The following is an 18,395-nucleotide window of genomic DNA, read 5'->3' as shown; positions in this document are numbered from 1 at the left end:
CCCCCCCCCAACTAACTATGTTTACTATCTTGACCTTCGCGTTCCGCTCCCTCTTTCTCCTCGTCTACTGGATCTTCTACATTTCCTTGATAGCAGTCTTTATCTTCATTATCTGGTGCTTCTTGTATGCTGTGTTGCAGTACTTCATTGAGGTTTCTTCGTGAGGTCGCTGGGACGGTTTAACAATGGAGCAACGCGATCTCGCTCGAGACCGAGATCGGTGTCCCGGGCTCCCAAGGAAGAACCCCAGAGCCAGCAGTCAGAGATAGACGTTCTGCAATTTGCTGAGTTGCATTTCGTGACTGAGCAGACTGCGAAACATGCACGGTGCTGGGAGGGTCAGGTGGATAGTAAGTGTTTCGTCTCACATCCCGCTTGAATATCGTACTTGTGGTTAGGTGTGGAAGCTAATTATAGCGAAGGACCTGCTTGCCCTGACTTCAAGGCCATCTGAACTTGTATCACCCCTAGGTTGCGGGAGCTGTACATTGACCGTGTCAAGTATCTTGAAACAAAAGGTTGGGATTGGATATATGCGGACTATGAAGGTTCTCTGAAAAGCTTGTATGAAAAGTATTATGCGGGTGTCGATCAGGGGAGGGCTGAGATGATCTCTTGTGTTGATTGTGAGTGTGCTTTATTCTGGTCTGGTTTGAGACTTGACTGACGGGATTCAGTTGCCGATTTCAAAGCTTTGGTTGACAATGTCGACAGCGAATCGCATGTTCCACATAAAATTGTGGTTAAGGAGGAGATTGATGATCATCATGTCGTTCCTGAGTCCATGTTTGTTGATCAGGGCGAACCAGAACCAGATCCGAGACTAGATCCGAGACCAACCGGGAGCTGATCTTCCAGACGAGGATGTCGCCATGGCGGACTCGGTCGAGGAGTCGCCTCTGGGGTGTGATATCAAGACTCCCGAGAATGAAGAAATCGTCGCCTTGGAGAACGCTGTGGGTAAAGGAGTTGAGATATTGAAAAAGCTATATGCCGTTTTCGCAGGATCGGATGCCTTCGGCACTGAGGCAGACTGGAATGCTGAGATTGAGCGGATCCAAAAGTATGCCTGTACGGAGAAGATCATCATCGGACTAGTTGGAAGCACTGGCGCAGGAAAGTCGTCACTCATCAACGCGATCTTAGATGAGAAGAATGTCTTGTCTACAAACTGCATGCGTGCTTCTACTGCCGTTGCAACGGAGATCTCCTACAACCAAGGAGCCACGAAGTACAGAGCAGAAGTCGAATTCATCAAGCGACATGAGTGGGAACGCGAATTGGAAGCCTTGTTTGCAGAGCTCCTTGACCACCACGAAGAAGTTACTCGAGGTGCAATCCCCAAACATTCCGATGCAGCGGTGGCGCTTGACAAGATCAAGGCCATCTGCCCCATGTTGACACCCAAAGACATTTTGAACGCATCCGTTGCTAACTTGATGGCGAGCGAGAGAGTCACTGATCTCCTGGGGACTACTATGGGCTTTGAGGGAGGCGACCCTAAAGCATTCTCTACCAAACTAAAATCCTATATTGGCAGCAAGGGAAACGAGGCCGACACAAGAAGTCTGCTAAGAAACAAGATGCTGCTGAACACCCAGACTCTGCGAGCGACACTGACACCGCCAACCAGGGCATCGGGCTTTGGCCTCTTGTGCGTGTTGTGCGAATATACACCAAAGCCCCAGCCTTGGCAACTGGTGCAGTTTTAATGGACCTTCCTGGCATCTTTGACTCCAATTCCGCGCGAGTTGCCGTCACCGAAGATTACATGAGACGCTGTTCGGCTCATTAAATCGTGGCCCCCATCAACCGGGCTGTCGATAATAAAGTCGCGCGTGACCTGCTCGGAAAGAACTACAAGCTGCAAATGCAAATGGATTGCGCATTTAATGACATGACCTTTATTTGTACTGAAACCGACGACCTAGTTCCAACTGAAGTCATTCATTCTCTGGGTCTCGACTTGCCAGCGTTCCACGAATTTCAACAGCTGCCAGCCAAGGTTGAATGGTTGAAGAAAGGAATCAACGCTTTCGAGAAGCCCAAGAAAACAATAATCTCGCAGCTGGACTGGATAGAGACCGATATTGAAGAACTTGAAGAACGACTAACTGGCGATGAGTTCGGCTGTGATGTATTGGAGATCACTCCCAAACGCAAGAAGCCACACGAAAGCGAGCCCTTGGAGATGCCAGCCATTCATAAGGCAGGCACCACCTAGATTATTAAGGTGGAGAAGCTCAAGACTCGATTCTTGGACCTCAAGGTTCAGCGCAAGGATCTACGGTCTCAGCTAAAGAAGATCAATGAAGAAATGGACAGCAGAGTGGAGGAGCTGAAGAGCTAGAAGACGGGAAGAAAGAAGAGGAACATACTGTCCCAAGCTCCTGCATAGCGGCGAGGAACAAGTTTTCGAAATGCCTAGTGAAGCGTGGCTTTTCAGAGATTTAAAGCCTGGACCAGGAATGTGATGACGATGACAGCGAAACCCCAGTGCAGGCCCCAGTTCGTGATCATGACGAGTTGGAGAGGAACCTACCTGTGGTACCGAACTTTACGTTGTTACAGAAGAGTGAGTCATGAGCAAATCGGAGGTGAAAAGTAACGGTCAAAATGACATGGGGCACTGATATTATACCTGACTATGTCCGGGCCTTCCTCGTTGATACACCACCGTTCTTGCCTTCCCAACTTATTTTCGTTCCTACCTACCAAACATCGCACAGTGTGCAGTCCAAAATGCCACCATCGAAGCGGTCACACTCTTGCTCTTCATCATATTCATCCCAAAAGCGCATTGCTACAACCGGTACATCCAGTGAGAACGAACTAACCAGCCTACACACGTCCTGTGTTGAGCTCCTCGAAAACGTCCGGCAAAGTCTAGTCGAATCAGCCGACATCCGAACTCCCTGGATTATGTCTCCGTCCAGCCCCCTAGCGTCACGGTCGCGGCCTAATAGCCCGACGAAACTATCCGATGCCAATTACCGGTGCCGAGTCATCCAAAGGGCCAAGATCTGCGTTGATAGCGAACTTCCAGTAGACGTCAAGCAATACGTCGATACCAATGTTTTCCACCCCTGGGTTGATACGGAGGATGTTACTATTGTGGCTAAACATCTCTCAACTGCATCGAAGGCCCTAGTACTAGGGGCGTTTGTTGAACAAGATTGGCTTGTACCGCTACGTTCAGCTATCGATCGGTTGATACCTGTTGGGCTCCTAGTTGCCAGTAATCGTGGTAAGCTATTAACTAATGTTGTAATAGTTAATTCATGCTAATGGCTTAAGACTGGCGCGATGACATAAAACCCGAAGTCCACAGTCCTGTACCTCTCATCCCGAACAAGCGAGACGTTTCAAATGAACCCATATCGAGATTCCTACCCACCCAAGATATCGTTGAAAAACCAACCTCAATCCTTAAACTCAAGGACCCTCGCCCCGACATTTGTGTCGGGTTTTCCGACTCGGAACTAGCAAATGCACTCCTAGTTACCAAAGGCATTGATGGTGCCGAAACGTTTTTGCAGGATCTACAAGAGAACTCAATCCTGATTAGCGACCCCCATTGTACCCCCCTGGGGCTTCGTTTCCCGTTTTTTATGATAGAGGCCAAAGCTGCCGCGACCGGCGGCAATCTGTATCAGGCGCAAAATCAAGTCGCCGTCAGTGGCTCCACGGCGTTGAAAATATTCAGTGCTCTCTCGAATCTACACGACCGCGAAGAAGACCGGGAACTGTTTGCCAAACCACGTCTCGCTTTCTCTGTCACTACTGAAGGGCCTATACATGAGTTATGGCTCCACTTTCAGAGAGCAGAAGAAGTTAAATTCTACATGGTGTGTCTCGGTTCGTATCGGACGACCTTGGAGGACGGCGCGTTGGAGCTCGTTCAACGTATCTCAGCTGTGCTGAGATGGGGAATGGAGCACTTGAAGCACGATATCATAAGCCTTCTTTAAGTGGCAGACGATCACGCTAATGATGTTCTCCGAGGCAGTACGGAGCATGCAAAGCAAGAACTTATGGAGCTTCTGGACAGTCAGGAAGCCGAAGTGGATCGGATAATCCAATCTCGTCTACGGAGAATATCACGGGATTATCATGGAGCGCTGATCGTGCCACAAATCCGCCAGTGTTCGGAAGAGCAAGTGCGGATTAAGAGCGAGGTCGAGCAGATCATCCAGAGAGCTGAGGCAAAGTTACAGCTGGGCCACCTTTTGGGAGGAGTTCGTTCTTCGTAACAAGGGAATAGCAGCTGTGCCTAAGAAAGTGGAGCACTGTGGGGAGGCAGGACCGATGCAGATGGAAGGCGGGAGAGCAGGAGAAGAACAGAGAGGCAGCGAGAAGGAAAGCCATGTTACACGTCTGCAGTTAGGGTAAACGTGGACTGGACGCACCAACATGCGGGTGGCCCCAGCTTGGGTAGAGAGAGGTGTGACGGAGCGATAAGCCAACCGCAGTGTCAAGATAGTCTAGGCCACATAGTAAAAAGAGAAAAAGCTTGTCAAACTGCGACCGCCATGACAGACTAGAGGCGTAGGATGGAGGGGAATCATTGGCAGCGCGTAGTGTTGCTGTTGGCAACTCGCATGACGAAGGCAAGACGCTAGCCAGTGACGGTCGGTGACCCAGCCTCCGAATTTTCGAGCGACTGGGAGGGCCGTCTGGATGGAGACTATTAATATTAGTAGCAGCGTGACAGATGGAGGCCAGCGCCATTGAACTTTTTTTCACATCACTTCATTCATCTACGTTTTGTTGAGTATTGACTTTGACTTGACTTGAGTGTTTGTGACATTTGCTGTGCTGTGCTGTGCTGTGCTTTGCTTGTGTTTTATTTCCGCGAGCAGTGAAGTGACATTAAAAGTTGATTGATACTACTCCGCACTGGCATTCTTTTCCGAAGCTGCAACTGAACAGATACGACCGATCATGATGAGTGCTTGAGACGGATTAAGACCGATACGAGCAGTGATAAAAAAAATCGGGATTACGACAGAACCGAAAGAAAGAAAGAGAGTGACAGAAACAGTGATAGATTAACACTGACTGTCCACCGACACGACTAATAATAATTGATAAATTAACCAGGTGCAGACCCGCGTCAAGTGAGGGATAACACCAGCGGGATCTGAAGAGAGACAGAGACAGAGAGAGAAAGAAAGAAAGAAAGAAAGCAGAGAAACAAATTCCACCGCCTTCGCTGCCCTTCGATCGGCGCCACCAATCACAGTCAGCCCAGCGGCGATGGGGCTCCCGCATCTTTTCTCTCGTCACAAATCTTCTTCCTCCAAATCCTCTTCTTCCAAGTCTAAATCTACTCCGACAACGACTGCTTCTGCTCCTGTTCCTCCTACTCCTCCCACTCGCTCGATTCCTGTTTCTTCTCCTCCTCCGTCTTCCTCTCCTCTCCCCCCTCCTCCTTATTCTTCTTCATTTTCAGCGAGTTCCCCTCCTCCCCCACGTCCATCCGCAAGAGTCAAGACCGACGACTCATTCCCGACTCGACCTCCGCCCCCTCCTCACCGGGCAAAGACCGTTCATTCGGCTCCCTCTCGCCACCCCCATCCTCCTCCTACGCCGCCGCTTCACCATCCGCAGTCGTTTCCTACTCCGACTCAACGTCCTTCCATTCCTCGAAAACCTACTCGTCCGGCGCACAGTCGTTCCACCTCCACTCCCTCTAAATCAGCCTCGGTCCGGTCGAAACCCTCGTCCGTCCCCCGGTCCGCGTCGTCGCTGTCTGCCGTTCATCATCGGTACTCGCACGACCCTAACTTTCACCCACTAAACCTTCATCCCGACGAACTACGTCGCCTTTCCGCTATGGCTGCTGCTCGCGATGATATGCGAAGCTCGATGGACGTCGACACCAACGATCCCCGCCTCGGTTCCCCTTCTGCCACCAACGGTGTGAATGGTACTCACACGGAGAAGAGTCCGACCCCGCCCCCTCACAGGTCCAATGGGAACACCGCTGAGGCCGACTCTTTCAAGCTGGCTGGAAACAAATTCTTCAAGGATGGCAACTATGCCCGCGCCATTGAGGAATTCAACAAGGGTAGGTTAATACCTGACTTCAGGCAGATTTTGGCAGCAGTTTAGTAACGATGGTACAGCTCTCGAGATTAGCCCCAACTCGTCCGTCTACCTGTCCAACCGGGCTGCAGCATACATGGCGGCCAACCAATACCTGGCTGCTCTGGAGGACTGCGAACGGGCCCGCGAGCTCGACCCCACCAACACTAAGATCATGTACCGCTTGGCCCGTATCCTGACCGCTTTGGGCCGTCCGACGGATGCCCTTGATGTGCTGTCTCAAATTGAGCCCCCGGCCTCCGCTACTGACCGTGCGGCCGCAGAGAAGATGCTCCGCTTTGTCAGCCAGGCGGAGGAGGCTCTCTCGCAGGACCGTGGTGTCTCCATGGTACTGTTCTGCCTCGACCAGGCCCGCCAGCTCCTCGGACAAGGTGTCAAGGAGCCCCGCAAGTGGACACTGATGACTGCAGAGGCCCAGTTGAAGATGGGCAACGACAACTCGTACGGCAAGGCACAGGACATTGCTATCAGCATGCTCCGGGTGAACAGCCAGGACCCTGATGCGCTGATGATCCGCGCCCGGGCTTTCTATGGTATGGGTGACACGGACCAGGCGCTGAAGCTGCTGAAGATGTGCCTGGGTCTGGACCCGGACATGAAGACGGCGATCAAGCTGCTGCGTACCGTGCAGAAGCTGGTGCGCACCAAGGAAGAGGGTAACACGGCATTCAAGGCTAGGGACTACCGTCGCGCCATCGACCTGTGGGGTGAGGCGTTGACAGTCGACCCGAAGAACAAGGATCAGAATGCCAAGATTCTGCAGAACCGGGCGCAGGCCTACATCAACCTGAAGGAGTACGACAACGCAGTGGCAGACTGCAACGAGGCCCTGCGGCTGGACCCCGGGTACCTCAAGGCGCAGAAGATGCGCGCCAAGGCGCACGGCGGTGCCGGCAACTGGGAAGAAGCTGTGCGTGACTACAAGGCGGTGGCAGAGTCGAACCCGACCGAGAAGGGCATCCAAGAGGAGATCAGAAAGGCCGAGTTTGAGCTGAAGAAGGCGCAGCGCAAGGATTACTACAAGATTCTCGGTGTGTCCAAGGACGCGGGCGAACAAGAGATCAAGAAGGCGTACCGCAAGATGGCGATCCAGTACCACCCGGACAAGAACCGGGACGGTGATGCTGGTGACGAGAAGTTCAAGGAGATTGGTGAAGCGTACGAGACTTTGAGTGATCCTCAGTAAGTTCCTCGCTAAATGTGGTGTTTGGCATTTGCTAACCAGCATAGGAAACGTGCTGCCTACGACAACGGTGACGACCTCATGGACCCCGCTGACATGTTCTCGCACGGCGGCTTCGGCGGCATGGGAGGCATGGGCGGTATGGGCGGTATGGGAGGAATGGGAGGCATGGGTGGTATGGGAGGAACCCATATCAACATCGATCCCAGTGTGCTGTTCAACATGATGAACGGCGGCGGCGGCGGCTTTGCGCACGCAGGAGGACAGCGCGGAGGATTCCCCGGCGGATTTCCCTTTTAGACAGCGTGCATGCTAAAAGTTGCTGCTGTTCCTGTTGATTGTTCGATTTGCTTCCTCTGATTCCCACCCGCATGACAGACTGGGCGATAGACTGGTTTTTTATTTTCCTTTGGTTTTTTCCTTCATCCGTTGTGGACGGAGTGTCTTATTGATTATTGATTGATAGTATGCTGGCGGATGCCAGAGGCGTTATATACCTGGGATGACTGATGAGTTGGGATAGGATGAATGTATGATCCTAATGCTGTACTGAGTATTTTCTGAGTAAATTTTGAGTAGTGAACACTGTATTTACACCCATCCTTCCTCCCTATCATCCCTGCTGTCATTCTTTTCACCCCGTCCCTCCCCTCCATCCTGATCATACACATCATCACCACCATCATCACACGAAGCAAGCAACCCCCCAGGATCATGAAGCACATCCTCCGGCGAACTGGTGATAACAATCGGCGCCGCAGTGCCCCCACTACTCGAAACACCCCTATCCCTCTTCTTCCCACCACCACTTCCACTCCCACTCCCATCCCCAGACGCAATAGCAGAAGACCCTTTCCCTGTAGTCGACCTCGACCCCTTCCTTATCTTCGCCTTCACCCTCGACACGAGGATATGCAGCGCAGGGATACAACTACAAATGAGCCCGAAACCTCCTTCTGCGTTCCTAGATACCAGTTAGCATATCACACCAAACCCCCATGACCAACCCCCATAAATGGCCGAAATAGAAGAATACTAACCCAGAAAGTAATATCCTCGCATACACCTCCGAATTCCCCAACCCCCCAACCCCAACCCCAACAACAAGCACAACCCTATAGATACTAAATCCCACAGCCAACCCACCACATCCCAACATAGCCCCCACCTTCACCTTCTTCACCACGCCCAGTCGTAGCGGGAACATCAACCCGATGGGGAGTAGCAGGATAGCCAGGTCTGTGATAACGCTCATGATCGCATCAGCGAGAAACACCGCCCCCTCTGAGAGACAGTTAGGGTTATGTGGGTTATTGGGCGATGTCCAGAATGTCGAGACAGGGTTGCAGATGAAGATCTTGATGAAGAAGATGGTGATGTAGTAGATTGTTGTGAGGGTTATGGTGAGGTACACGGTTAGGGTTTGGGAGCGCCGGAGGATGAAGAGGCGGGCGAGGATGGTGAGGAGGGTGAGTTTGGCGAGGAGGGCCATGGGGACGTAGATTATTGTTAGGGTGTAGAATAACTATATGGGGTGTTAGTGTGGTGTGTTTGGGGGGGATGGGTATGGGTGTTGTACCTTGTACACGATGGTTGTTTGGGATGGAGTCAGGGTTGAGGGGGGTTGGGTGCCGTTGTTGAAGATGTCTATCTTCTTTGTTAGTACATATATATAGTATGTAGGTATGTAGGGAGAAGGGATAGGGACATACAAAAAAGAATTAATATGCAGTATGCGTCGAAGAATATCTACCCTTTCCCATTAGTCTCTTCTATACTCCGTACCGTACTCAGTATAGATAGGGTAGTATACCAACGATACAAAACAAAAGCCTATACTCCATTAGCCAACATAATCATCTAAATAAAGGTAAGGGGCATGGGTACCATCCTCAACATCAACCCCCTTCTTAAACCTCCACGCTACAACCCCCCGTAGCGCGACAAACCCCGTCACCAGCGCCAGACACAGGATCTGTGTGACGAGGCTGATTGTCCAGAGGGACATTCTCTGTCTTTCTCGGGTATCATTTCATTGTTCTGCTCTGTTCTGTTCTGTTGTTTGTAGTTGCTGTAGATATTTATTATGATATGGGAATGGTGGTGGTGTTGCGATGGTTTTGTCGGGTTGATGTCAGTTGGGCCACTTGGGGTTACGCGGGGAGAGTATTGTTTGGTTCCGACGTCATGACCCTGGGAAGGTTGTAAGGGGTTTCCCATCATGCCTTGATTATTGACTGTGGGGTTGGTGATGATGATTCTATTTTGTTTATCTGTGTTGATTTATTTATCTATGGTGTGTATTCATGGTATGTGTATACATGTGTGGATGGATATCTGGCTTAGGGCTAACGTTACTATACTACACTGGTATACTGGCATACTGCTGTACTGGTGAAAGCTCATTATGTGTACTGGTATATACAAGGTATCATCACTCATATCCTAATCCTGATAATATCATCCGACTCTCATTCACTCCCAACCCCATCACCCCCAGTGCCCGCGACAACGTCCCCCGTCGCAACCGCTGCAGCCCTATCGCCACCTTCCACCCCTCCGTCTCCTGCAACACAAACACATACCGTTTGCCCTCGTGGTCACGCACCGACGCCCGCAACACATGCAGCGAGCGCTGATCCTCTCCTCCCCCGGTCGATAGTCGGCACGTGTTCTTGCACATCTTGAGTAGGTTGCCCAGGAATGCTTCCGATTCCTCTGGGGTCGGTTCGTTGCCCCGCCGATTGAATGGCCCCGGCGGGGGCTTTGGGGGTTGGCGCTGCGCCCCGAATTTCGGACACCATACCTCGACGAGGCTCATCGTCCACGCCTTTACGTCCCATTCGCGCTGGCCGACGCCGCGTACATCGTCGTCGATGAAGAGCCCCTCTGTTGTGATCCTCAGAACCAGTCCATCGCTGACCATGCCCTGGCCTGAGACAAGCTGCGCCACAGGGCTGCGCACAAAGTTGTTGTTGAACTCGAACACACCCTTGATAACAATCTTATCAGGGTCTTTGGTCTCATAGGCGCCGCGATTCGATGGCGGCGGGGTCGTTCGTGCTGTTGTCTGTGACGGCGCGTATGAAGAGTCCGAGTACACTGATGACCCCGAGGTGGCACCGCCGTACGGCCGGCGCGGACGGTCAGTCGGTCGAAAGTTGGAATATGAGCTGTCAGTGTCGGTGCGGGGATAAGCAGGCTTCTTGGGTGATGGTGTGCGGGGAGTGGACGTGCTAGACGCCTTTTGGCTGGCGGCCTCTTTGGCCGCTGCCTCTTGTGCATCTTTGGCTTTCTTCTCAGCATACTTCTTCGCGGCAGCCTCTTTGAGCGCCGCAAACTTGGCATCCGCTTCCTTCTTAGCTGCAGCTTTACGCTCTTCCTCCTCTTTCTCTGCCTTGGCCTTTGCCTCAGCAGCCTCACGCTCTGCTTTAGCCTTGGCCTCCGCGGCTTCGCGCTCAGCACGGGCCTTGGCTTCGGCGGCGCGTCGCGCCTCTCGTTCTCGGGCTTCCTTTGCCCGACGTGCTTCTCGCTCGCGGGTCTCTCGAGCCTCTTTCTCCGCTTTAGCCTTGGCCTCCGCGGCCTCACGCTCCGCCTTGGCACGTGCTTCCGCTGCTTCTCGTTCCGCCTTGGCTCGAGCTTCCGCGGCCTCTCGCTCCGCTTTGGCTTTGGCCTCGGCTGCTTCGCGCTCCGCCCGTTCTCGAGCCTCGCGGGCGGCCGCCTCCTTGGCGGCAGCCATCTCCTTCTCGAGCTGCTCCCTGCGCTCACGCAGCTCCCGCTCCATGGCCTCGCGCTCGCGCTTCTGCTGCTTCTCGCGCTGCTCGGCCTCCCGCTTCCGCTTAAACTCCTCCATCTTGCGGCGCAGCTCCTCCTTGCGCCGGGTCTCTTCACGGGCCTTCTCCCAATCAGCTCCACTTTGAGGTTTGCTTTCAGAGCCGGTGGCAGACGAACCTGTCTTATTTGATCCGCCTGCCTGCGGCGGCGGTTGCGGGGGTGGTCCACTTCCGGGCCCACCAGTATTCTGGTATTGATGGTTCCCACCATACTGGCCTGCACCCGGAGGCGGACCCGAATTGAAGTTGCCCCCATATTGCTGCTGTCCTTGCCCTTGTCCACCAGGATGACCATTCGGGCCCTGATTTTGGGCCCCATGCTGCTGTCCCCGTGCATACTCATCTCCGGCGCCATTGCCGGAGGGTCCACCCGCGCCTGGACCCCCGCCGGTATTAAATCCAAAATTGGGCCGTCGTCGGCCTCCCCCAGAATCGGATTGTGAGGCGCCCACGGCCCACCCGGCGACCCCAACTCCGACAGCCAGCACGGCGATGGCCAGGCCATTGCCGCTGGCGACAGTGGCAGCGCACCATGCTTTCAGAAGGGGGGATATAAGGGTCCATAGCAAGACGGCGAAGAATGTGCAGGCGGATCCCGCGATGAAGCTGTTACGTTGTGGCTGGAGGGAAGGAAGGTAGAGGAATCCGGAGCCGGCGGAGTGAGGGGGGATGATAAAGATGTCGTAATTTCCCGGAGGGAGGTCGGAAGTCTTGCGATATTCGCCCTGGGTGGTTTGTGGTTTCTCGCCGTGAGGGGGAGGGGGTGGAGGAGGACCGTCGTCCATGGTAAGCGGTCGTTAAGGATGATTAGGCTTGATGTTTATATAATATATATCGCTTGTTGATGACTAGTGGAGGCAGACTTGCGATCGAGTCGACATGATCAAACAACGGCAGGCGCTGGAATCAGCGCGTCTAGATCGAGAGAGAAGGTCAGATAGCACAGCAATCGTCAGTGAGAGCACATACCTGGTGGAACAATAAGAATAGGTGACACGATGATAGCGAGGGAGGAGAAAGGACGAAGAAGAAAGGCGACGTGGGATGAGAGATCGGCTGGCGGCAAGAGGAGCGCCTAATCAGGATCGACTCCGTTTGTGTGATCCTCGCAGCAACGCTAACGGATCCCTGGCGACCAGCGTAATGAGATAGATGTACTATGTATATACAATATCGCTCACCCGTTGAGCGGTGGGATATCTGCTGTGTGTGTGTAACGTAGCTGATGTGGCAGTGGAAGGAGATGATGGAATAGTTGACAATAAATCGGGACAAACGATGATCAATGGCTGGGTTTCAGTTGCTGAGCACCACCGATTGATTGTCTCCGATGTGATCCCTTGTCAAATGGAAATACCGATGGGATCGGCTTCAGCTGTCCACTACATTCTAGAGAGCGATTGGAATTCTAAATGCACTACCAATGAGCCCCGGTGCATCCTGCTATACAATGTTGTGATGAATGCAGTGGCACGTCCACATTCCAGCGGAAGTCTATAGAGCACAAGCATCCGCCGCGAACCCGGCTGGGATCTCACAACCTTAATTAGAACCCTGGCCGGATGGGCTTAGAGTTATCTACTGGGTAGACGACCATGGATTCCTTGTGATATCCGCTGATTGCAACAATACAGATCAGATATGTCGATATTATCTCTGCAGGATCACCAGATATCGAGTGTTTGTGTTTGTTTTGGTTTCGCTGTTTTGGAGCATCGCGTGGGGAACCGGCAGTCGTCTGATTGGTCGATGTCTCCGCACTCGCTGGTTGGTTCAATTCATGACTAATGGCTATCACGTGTAAATCTCCTCTCTTTGATGCCTCAGGCAACAGACGAGTCGGATGGCCTCACGGATGACTTCCAGTCACATCCAACACTAATCCTAAATCTCCGTCCAGTCGCAGTAGATACTAAAGCTAAAATGACCGCTGCCATCACTGCTATGGTCGGATTCTGACCGCCTGCAGCCGGGATGATCACGATGATGTCCGTCCGTGATCTCCAGGCACCAAGCGATCACGGGATGCGTTAAGTCAGTTGCGGAGATGGAAAGGAGAGAGAAGAGGGGAGATACTTTTGCCTCCAAACTTCTGTCTCTCTCACACTCTCCCCAGCATATAGTAAAACCACTTCTGTCAGCCTGCAATCCGAGATCCTCCTTGTTTCAGCCTTTTGCTGCACCAAATATACTGCCAGGCGGTGACTCCACGCTTAACGGAAGCCGGCCGACGCCATCCAATCCATTCAGTCTCCAGTCTCCAGTCCTGACGCCTGCTGCGTTGCTGCTGCTGGTCAGTCTGATCTCCATCCGGCTCTGCTGGCTGCTGTTTCCCATCCCCTCGACCTGTTTCCCAGAAATTCCCTTTTCTTTTTCCTTCCTCCGCTTCCTCTCCTCTCCTCTCCTCTCCACCCCCCCTGTTGGCGTCATTTCTTGCCCCTGGCCCTGTCAGGTACCGCCCCCTTCCCCGCCGCCAACTGTCCTCTCTCCGTCCTGCCCCGGCTTCAGCCTCACCCGACCTCTATTTCTTACTCTCTCGCGCGCAATCAGCGTTTCCCTTTGATGCCGCTATAGCCTGTCCTTGTTAACTATCGCTCTCGTGCCCCTCGAGGGCCCGTCCCATCCACCATGTCCTACCAGTCCCAGGCGGCTCCGCATCTCCCGATCCCCGTCTACAACCCCATGGCCGCCATCAATGCCCCCGCAGGTACCTTTCTGCCCGGGACCAAGGTCCAGGTTGGTAGCCACCGGGTCGTGGTCGAGAAATACCTCTCCGAGGGCGGTTTCGCCCACGTCTACGTCGTGCGCCTGCCTCAACCCGTCGATGGTTCCGATCGTGCAGTGCTGAAGCGCGTGGCCGTCCCCGACAAGGCGGCCCTGGCCAACATGCGCACCGAGGTCGAAACGATGAAGAAGCTCAAAGGACACCGCCATATCGTTACCTACATTGACTCCCATGCGTCGCAACTGCAGGGCGGCGGATACGAGGTCTTCCTCCTCATGGAGTTCTGCGCCGGCGGCGGACTGATCGACTTCATGAATACGCGCTTGCAGAACCGGTTGACCGAGCCGGAGATTATCAAGATCTTCTCGGACGTGGCCGAGGGTGTCGCATGTATGCACTATCTCAAGCCTCCGCTGTTGCACCGGGATCTCAAAGTCGAGAATGTGCTGATCTCCCGTCACGGAGGCTCCACGATTTACAAGCTGTGCGACTTTGGGTCTACTGCGCCGCCGCGCCCCGCGGCCACTTCGGCGGCGGAAGGCCGGCTGATTGAGGATGACGTGCAGCGCCATACGACGCTGCAGTACCGCAGTCCGGAGATGATCGACGTCTATCGGAAGCAGCCGATTGACGAGAAGAGCGACATCTGGGCGTTGGGAGTCCTCCTATATAAATTGTGCTACTACACGACTCCGTTTGAGGAGGTGGGACAGATGGCCATCTTGAATGCAAGCTATAAATTCCCAAGCTACCCACCCTTCTCCGACCGCTTGAAGATGCTGATTGGTAAGACCCTCTGCGCGAAAGGAAGGCGTGATACTGACTTCTCTAGCCTGGATGTTGAAAGAACACCCGCAAAAGCGTCCGAATATTTTTGAAGTGGTGCGCGAGATCTGCCACATGCAAGGCAAAGACGTGCCGATCCGAGACGTAAGTCAGATACCTGCAGACGCAATGCGAAGGCTCACACTGATAGATTTACGCCAATCGCTCGACGTCGGAAGCCCGCCGTTACCAGGAGCTGCCGCCATCCCCCACAGAACCGCCGCAAGTGGGCGCCGTCTTTTCTCCCCCAATGCAAGAGACGCAGATCATCCCCGAGATTGCTCCCATGCGACGAGGCCGCCCGACCAGACCAACCCCGTCGCAGCACAACTCGGCCAAGCCAAGTCCGTCGCCATTTCGCGGAGGTGGCGATCCATTTTCCGTCTTGGATGCTGGGAACCGACAGCGGGAGTCCGCGGATGAGTTCTCGAACCGGTTCCCGTCGCTGGATCAGTTCCAGATCCTGCACGAGAAAGGGGGCAAATTCGACTTTGAACCCACCGTGTCCGAGAAAGCGGAAGATGAAGATTTGGCTCAACGACTCACCAATGCTCTGGCAGATGATGCGTTTGCCAAACACCCCGCGGCAGAAAATGATCCTCTTCCCAAGACAAGTTCGGAGCCGACCATTGAACGTCGTCCCCAGCCGGCTCCGATCAAGACCAAGTCGTCCGAGGTGATCGAGACTTACCGCGAGGAGGCCCGGCCTCAGGTTCCCTTGTACCAGCCTGTGCCGCAGAAACCCGCCATGGTCTCGACTGGTACAATGACCTCTCCGCCGGCGACGCCTGGCGTGCCGAACTCCAAGCCATCCAGCCGGCCCATCTTCAAGTTCCCGTCCAGCGACCACCAGCGTCGGCCATCCAGCCAACCGTGGCCGACAGAGGCGGATAAGAAAGCAGCTCGGCAAAGCAAAGCTCCGTCACCCACCTCTTCGTCCTTCCCCAACCCGCGAGTCTCGAACGACCGCGTCTCCGATCTGTCTGCTTCACCACGGCCGTCGCTTGACGGACTCCGACCTACCAACTTGGATGTGGAGGAGCCTGCTCGATCTCGGTCAGCCAACAGCCGCTCCCGGCCTGTTTCTGTCCACGCTAGCGCACGTTTCGAGCTGCCTCGCGGTTCAGAGAGCGCGCGCTCCTCCCTTGACCTGCCACGCAGCCCGTATGAAGGCGGCGCACCGCTGCAACACGCGCGCACCGAAACGGACCAGCCGTACGACCGCAACATCTCGTCGGACGTGGACTATCTGCGCGCACGCGAAGAGGAGAGCAGCCGGAAGCGCGAGAAGCGGTACAGCGGCACGTCCAAGCACACGAAACGTTCGAGCTTGTCGACACTGTCTCTGTCGGGCACAAAGACGCTGTTTGCGGGACGATTTGGCGATGCGTTCCGGCGGTTCGAACATAGTAACCAAGAAAGCAAGGCGCAGTCTCCCGTAGCGGAAGAGTTCCCCAAACCCGTGCTGCCTTCGGCGGAGGTGACGGCAGAGCTGGCCAGCGACCTGATCGAGATGGACAGTGAGGACATTTCGCCGGAGATGCGGCGGGAGCTGGAGCGGCGGCGGCTCTCCCAGGAGGAGAAGCGTGTAGCCAAGGCGGCGGAGGAGTACCGTCGGCGGGTGGCCGAGGGTGGAGCGGGCGGCTTCAAGGGCGGCGACGGGTCCCGGTCGCAGGCGATTCAGAGCAAGGTGCAGTCGCTGCTGAGCGAGTCGAACCGGCCACCGGTTCCGCCCAAGACGGCGACAGGCTACGGGCGATACACGGACGAGTCAAGCGCCGCTTTGCAGGCAAAGCCCACGGAGGCGCGTCCGGACACGCGGGGATCCCGGGTCAGCGGCACAACAACGTCATCGATGCAGGAGCGATACGATTCGCGCGGACTGCCCCGACAGGAGACGGCATCGACGGGATATGCGGCCTCTCAGCGCACCGGGTCGTCGCGACCGGCCCTGCCACCCAAGCCCAAGGGGCTCCGGGTGGGGGGTATCGAGACGCGGACGGAGAGCCAGCCGGCTAGTCCGACGGTGAGCTCGGCAACGACGGCAGGCGATGACTGGGAAGCCAACTTTAGTCGGCGATTTCCAAGCTTATCGGGGTTAGAGATGGAGACGGAGATCGAAATGGCGCGAGTGCCGCTGCGGACGCGCGAGATATAGTCGAGTCAGATGTGAGGGTTGAATATAGATAGAGCGTAATCTGGTATACATAGGTAGACTTGTATCAGCGAGCGAGCATTGCATTGAATCATAGTTTCTATGAGTATACACTGTTAAACAGCCGACGGCTTTCCATCTTAACAATATGTTTTAAGTTAGCGCCGCTTTTCGCTCTGGGAGCAGCTAGGATTGTGCATGAGCGTGTCGGTGCGTGCTGATTACTCATGGACTGTCAGAAGACTACTAAGAGAACATGTGGAAAGGTTACAATGTATGAAAGAAGCCTTTGCATTTGCATAACAGTATAGGGAAAATCTAAACCAAGGCGTCTAAAGAGCCCCATCCAGATTTAATGCCTAATCATCCATGACATACTCACAAAGGAATAGTACAGTATAACTCGGACTTTCCAATAAAAGTTCGTTAGTGAACAACCAGCATAATGTAACTCAGAGGAGTCTTACATGAATAAGGGCTTGGCGATACTGCAGTATCCGGCAGTTCACGGTAAGATGGTTACTATTTCTGAATTAGTATAACAAAGATATGCTCAAGTTAAGATCACAGACAGAAATGGTTACTCACAGGAGGGCCCACTATTCAGATTTCATCACTGTCAACCTATACTAATCTCAAGTCTTCTCTGAGGCAGGCAGAGAAGGTTAATCACATACCGCCTGTCAGAATTTCATCAGTATCAGTCTATAGTATTATCCAGTCAAGTCTGAGGCACAGGAAGGTCAATCACATCACTGTCAGCCTTTAATCTGGAGATATCTCTCGGGTAGAAAAGGTCAATTACATACGAACTATCCATATTCAAATCATTGTCAGCCTATAGAATGTTATCTCTCTCGGATTAGGAAGGGTCACCCACCCCCAGGGATTTCCTATCCACGTTCAATCACTGTCAGTTTATATTCTCTGATAATCTCTCTTATGGATGGGAAGGGTTAATAACATACACACTATTCATATGTCATCATCACTGTCAATCTATAGTCTCTGATAATCTTTCAGACAGGGAAGATTAATCACATACAGGCTATTCATATCCCAGTACCGTCAGCCTATATTCTTCAAGTCATCTATCTCTCAAGCAGGGAACCAGACGTACACTCTGTCTCTCCTCAAGTGTGTTCTCGTCTTGACCATTAGATTGTGCGGGCAGTGCTACCGCAAAGGTAGCGAAGAGCATTGCATAAAGAATAGTGAATAACTTCATCTTGTCGATATCCTTGTGTCTGTGTATTGTAAAAATAAATTTAATAGAAAAAGAAAAAGCAGTTGCAGAGTGAGTATGTTGATGATCTGATCGTAATTCTTTAATGGAAAGAGGACATGATACGGGTTCTATGTATATCTAAGCCTTGACCTTGATAATTGCTTCTTTCTCAGCTTTGAATGCTGTAGATACTCACGGTGAGTCCTTTAGGGATTTTTGTTCGCTGATCAACGCAGACTGCATGTGGATTACAATTTTCAGTCTCAACTTCCAATAGGGATATCAGGGAGACATGCTGTATAACTTGACTGTGGTAATTTCTTTGGGTATTTTGT

At 53.3% G+C, this 18,395-nt stretch overlaps 6 protein-coding genes across 6 annotated transcripts; 4 read left to right on the top strand and 2 right to left on the bottom strand.

Annotated features, from left to right (window-relative positions):
• The first annotated feature begins 486 nt into the window (after positions 1–486).
• BO87DRAFT_188783 (uncharacterized protein) lies at positions 487–1,916 on the top strand. Its single transcript, XM_025618471.1, has 2 exons — positions 487–626; positions 678–1,916. The coding sequence occupies exon 2, from the start codon at positions 873–875 to the stop codon at positions 1,710–1,712; it is 840 nt and encodes a 279-aa protein (XP_025483389.1). The 5' UTR covers positions 487–626; positions 678–872; the 3' UTR covers positions 1,713–1,916.
• A 542-nt stretch (positions 1,917–2,458) lies between these two features.
• BO87DRAFT_188767 (uncharacterized protein) lies at positions 2,459–4,177 on the top strand. The gene is made up of 2 exons (XM_025618470.1): positions 2,459–3,247; positions 3,298–4,177. The coding sequence occupies exons 1-2, from the start codon at positions 2,617–2,619 to the stop codon at positions 3,969–3,971; spliced, it is 1,305 nt and encodes a 434-aa protein (XP_025483388.1). The 5' UTR covers positions 2,459–2,616; the 3' UTR covers positions 3,972–4,177.
• A 1,661-nt stretch (positions 4,178–5,838) lies between these two features.
• On the top strand, positions 5,839–7,594 carry BO87DRAFT_301147 (DnaJ and TPR domain protein; the record flags this gene model as incomplete). Its single annotated transcript, XM_025619150.1, has 3 exons — positions 5,839–6,073; positions 6,132–7,293; positions 7,342–7,594. 3 exons carry the CDS (start codon positions 5,839–5,841, stop codon positions 7,592–7,594), a joined length of 1,650 nt encoding a protein of 549 aa, XP_025483387.1.
• Positions 7,595–7,885: 291 nt separating this feature from the next.
• On the bottom strand, positions 7,886–9,302 carry BO87DRAFT_422765 (uncharacterized protein; the record flags this gene model as incomplete). The annotated part of the gene is made up of 4 exons (XM_025627132.1): positions 7,886–8,258; positions 8,335–8,819; positions 8,874–8,941; positions 9,182–9,302. The coding sequence occupies 4 exons, from the start codon at positions 9,300–9,302 to the stop codon at positions 7,886–7,888; spliced, it is 1,047 nt and encodes a 348-aa protein (XP_025483386.1).
• A 354-nt stretch (positions 9,303–9,656) lies between these two features.
• On the bottom strand, positions 9,657–11,912 carry BO87DRAFT_383603 (uncharacterized protein; the record flags this gene model as incomplete). Its single annotated transcript, XM_025624661.1, has 2 exons — positions 9,657–9,708; positions 9,880–11,912. The coding sequence occupies 2 exons, from the start codon at positions 11,910–11,912 to the stop codon at positions 9,657–9,659; spliced, it is 2,085 nt and encodes a 694-aa protein (XP_025483385.1).
• Positions 11,913–13,475: 1,563 nt separating this feature from the next.
• BO87DRAFT_373558 (putative serine/threonine protein kinase) lies at positions 13,476–16,907 on the top strand. The gene is made up of 4 exons (XM_025622582.1): positions 13,476–13,579; positions 13,678–14,638; positions 14,685–14,782; positions 14,829–16,907. The coding sequence occupies exons 2-4, from the start codon at positions 13,756–13,758 to the stop codon at positions 16,833–16,835; spliced, it is 2,988 nt and encodes a 995-aa protein (XP_025483384.1). The 5' UTR covers positions 13,476–13,579; positions 13,678–13,755; the 3' UTR covers positions 16,836–16,907.
• Positions 16,908–18,395: the final 1,488 nt, after the last annotated feature.

Source organism: Aspergillus neoniger (assembly GCF_003184625.1).
Source record: "Aspergillus neoniger CBS 115656 unplaced genomic scaffold BO87scaffold_5, whole genome shotgun sequence".
Taxonomy (NCBI): domain Eukaryota; kingdom Fungi; phylum Ascomycota; class Eurotiomycetes; order Eurotiales; family Aspergillaceae; genus Aspergillus; species Aspergillus neoniger.
Note: the sequence above shows the minus strand (reverse complement) of the source record. Positions and strands in the feature narration are given on the sequence as shown.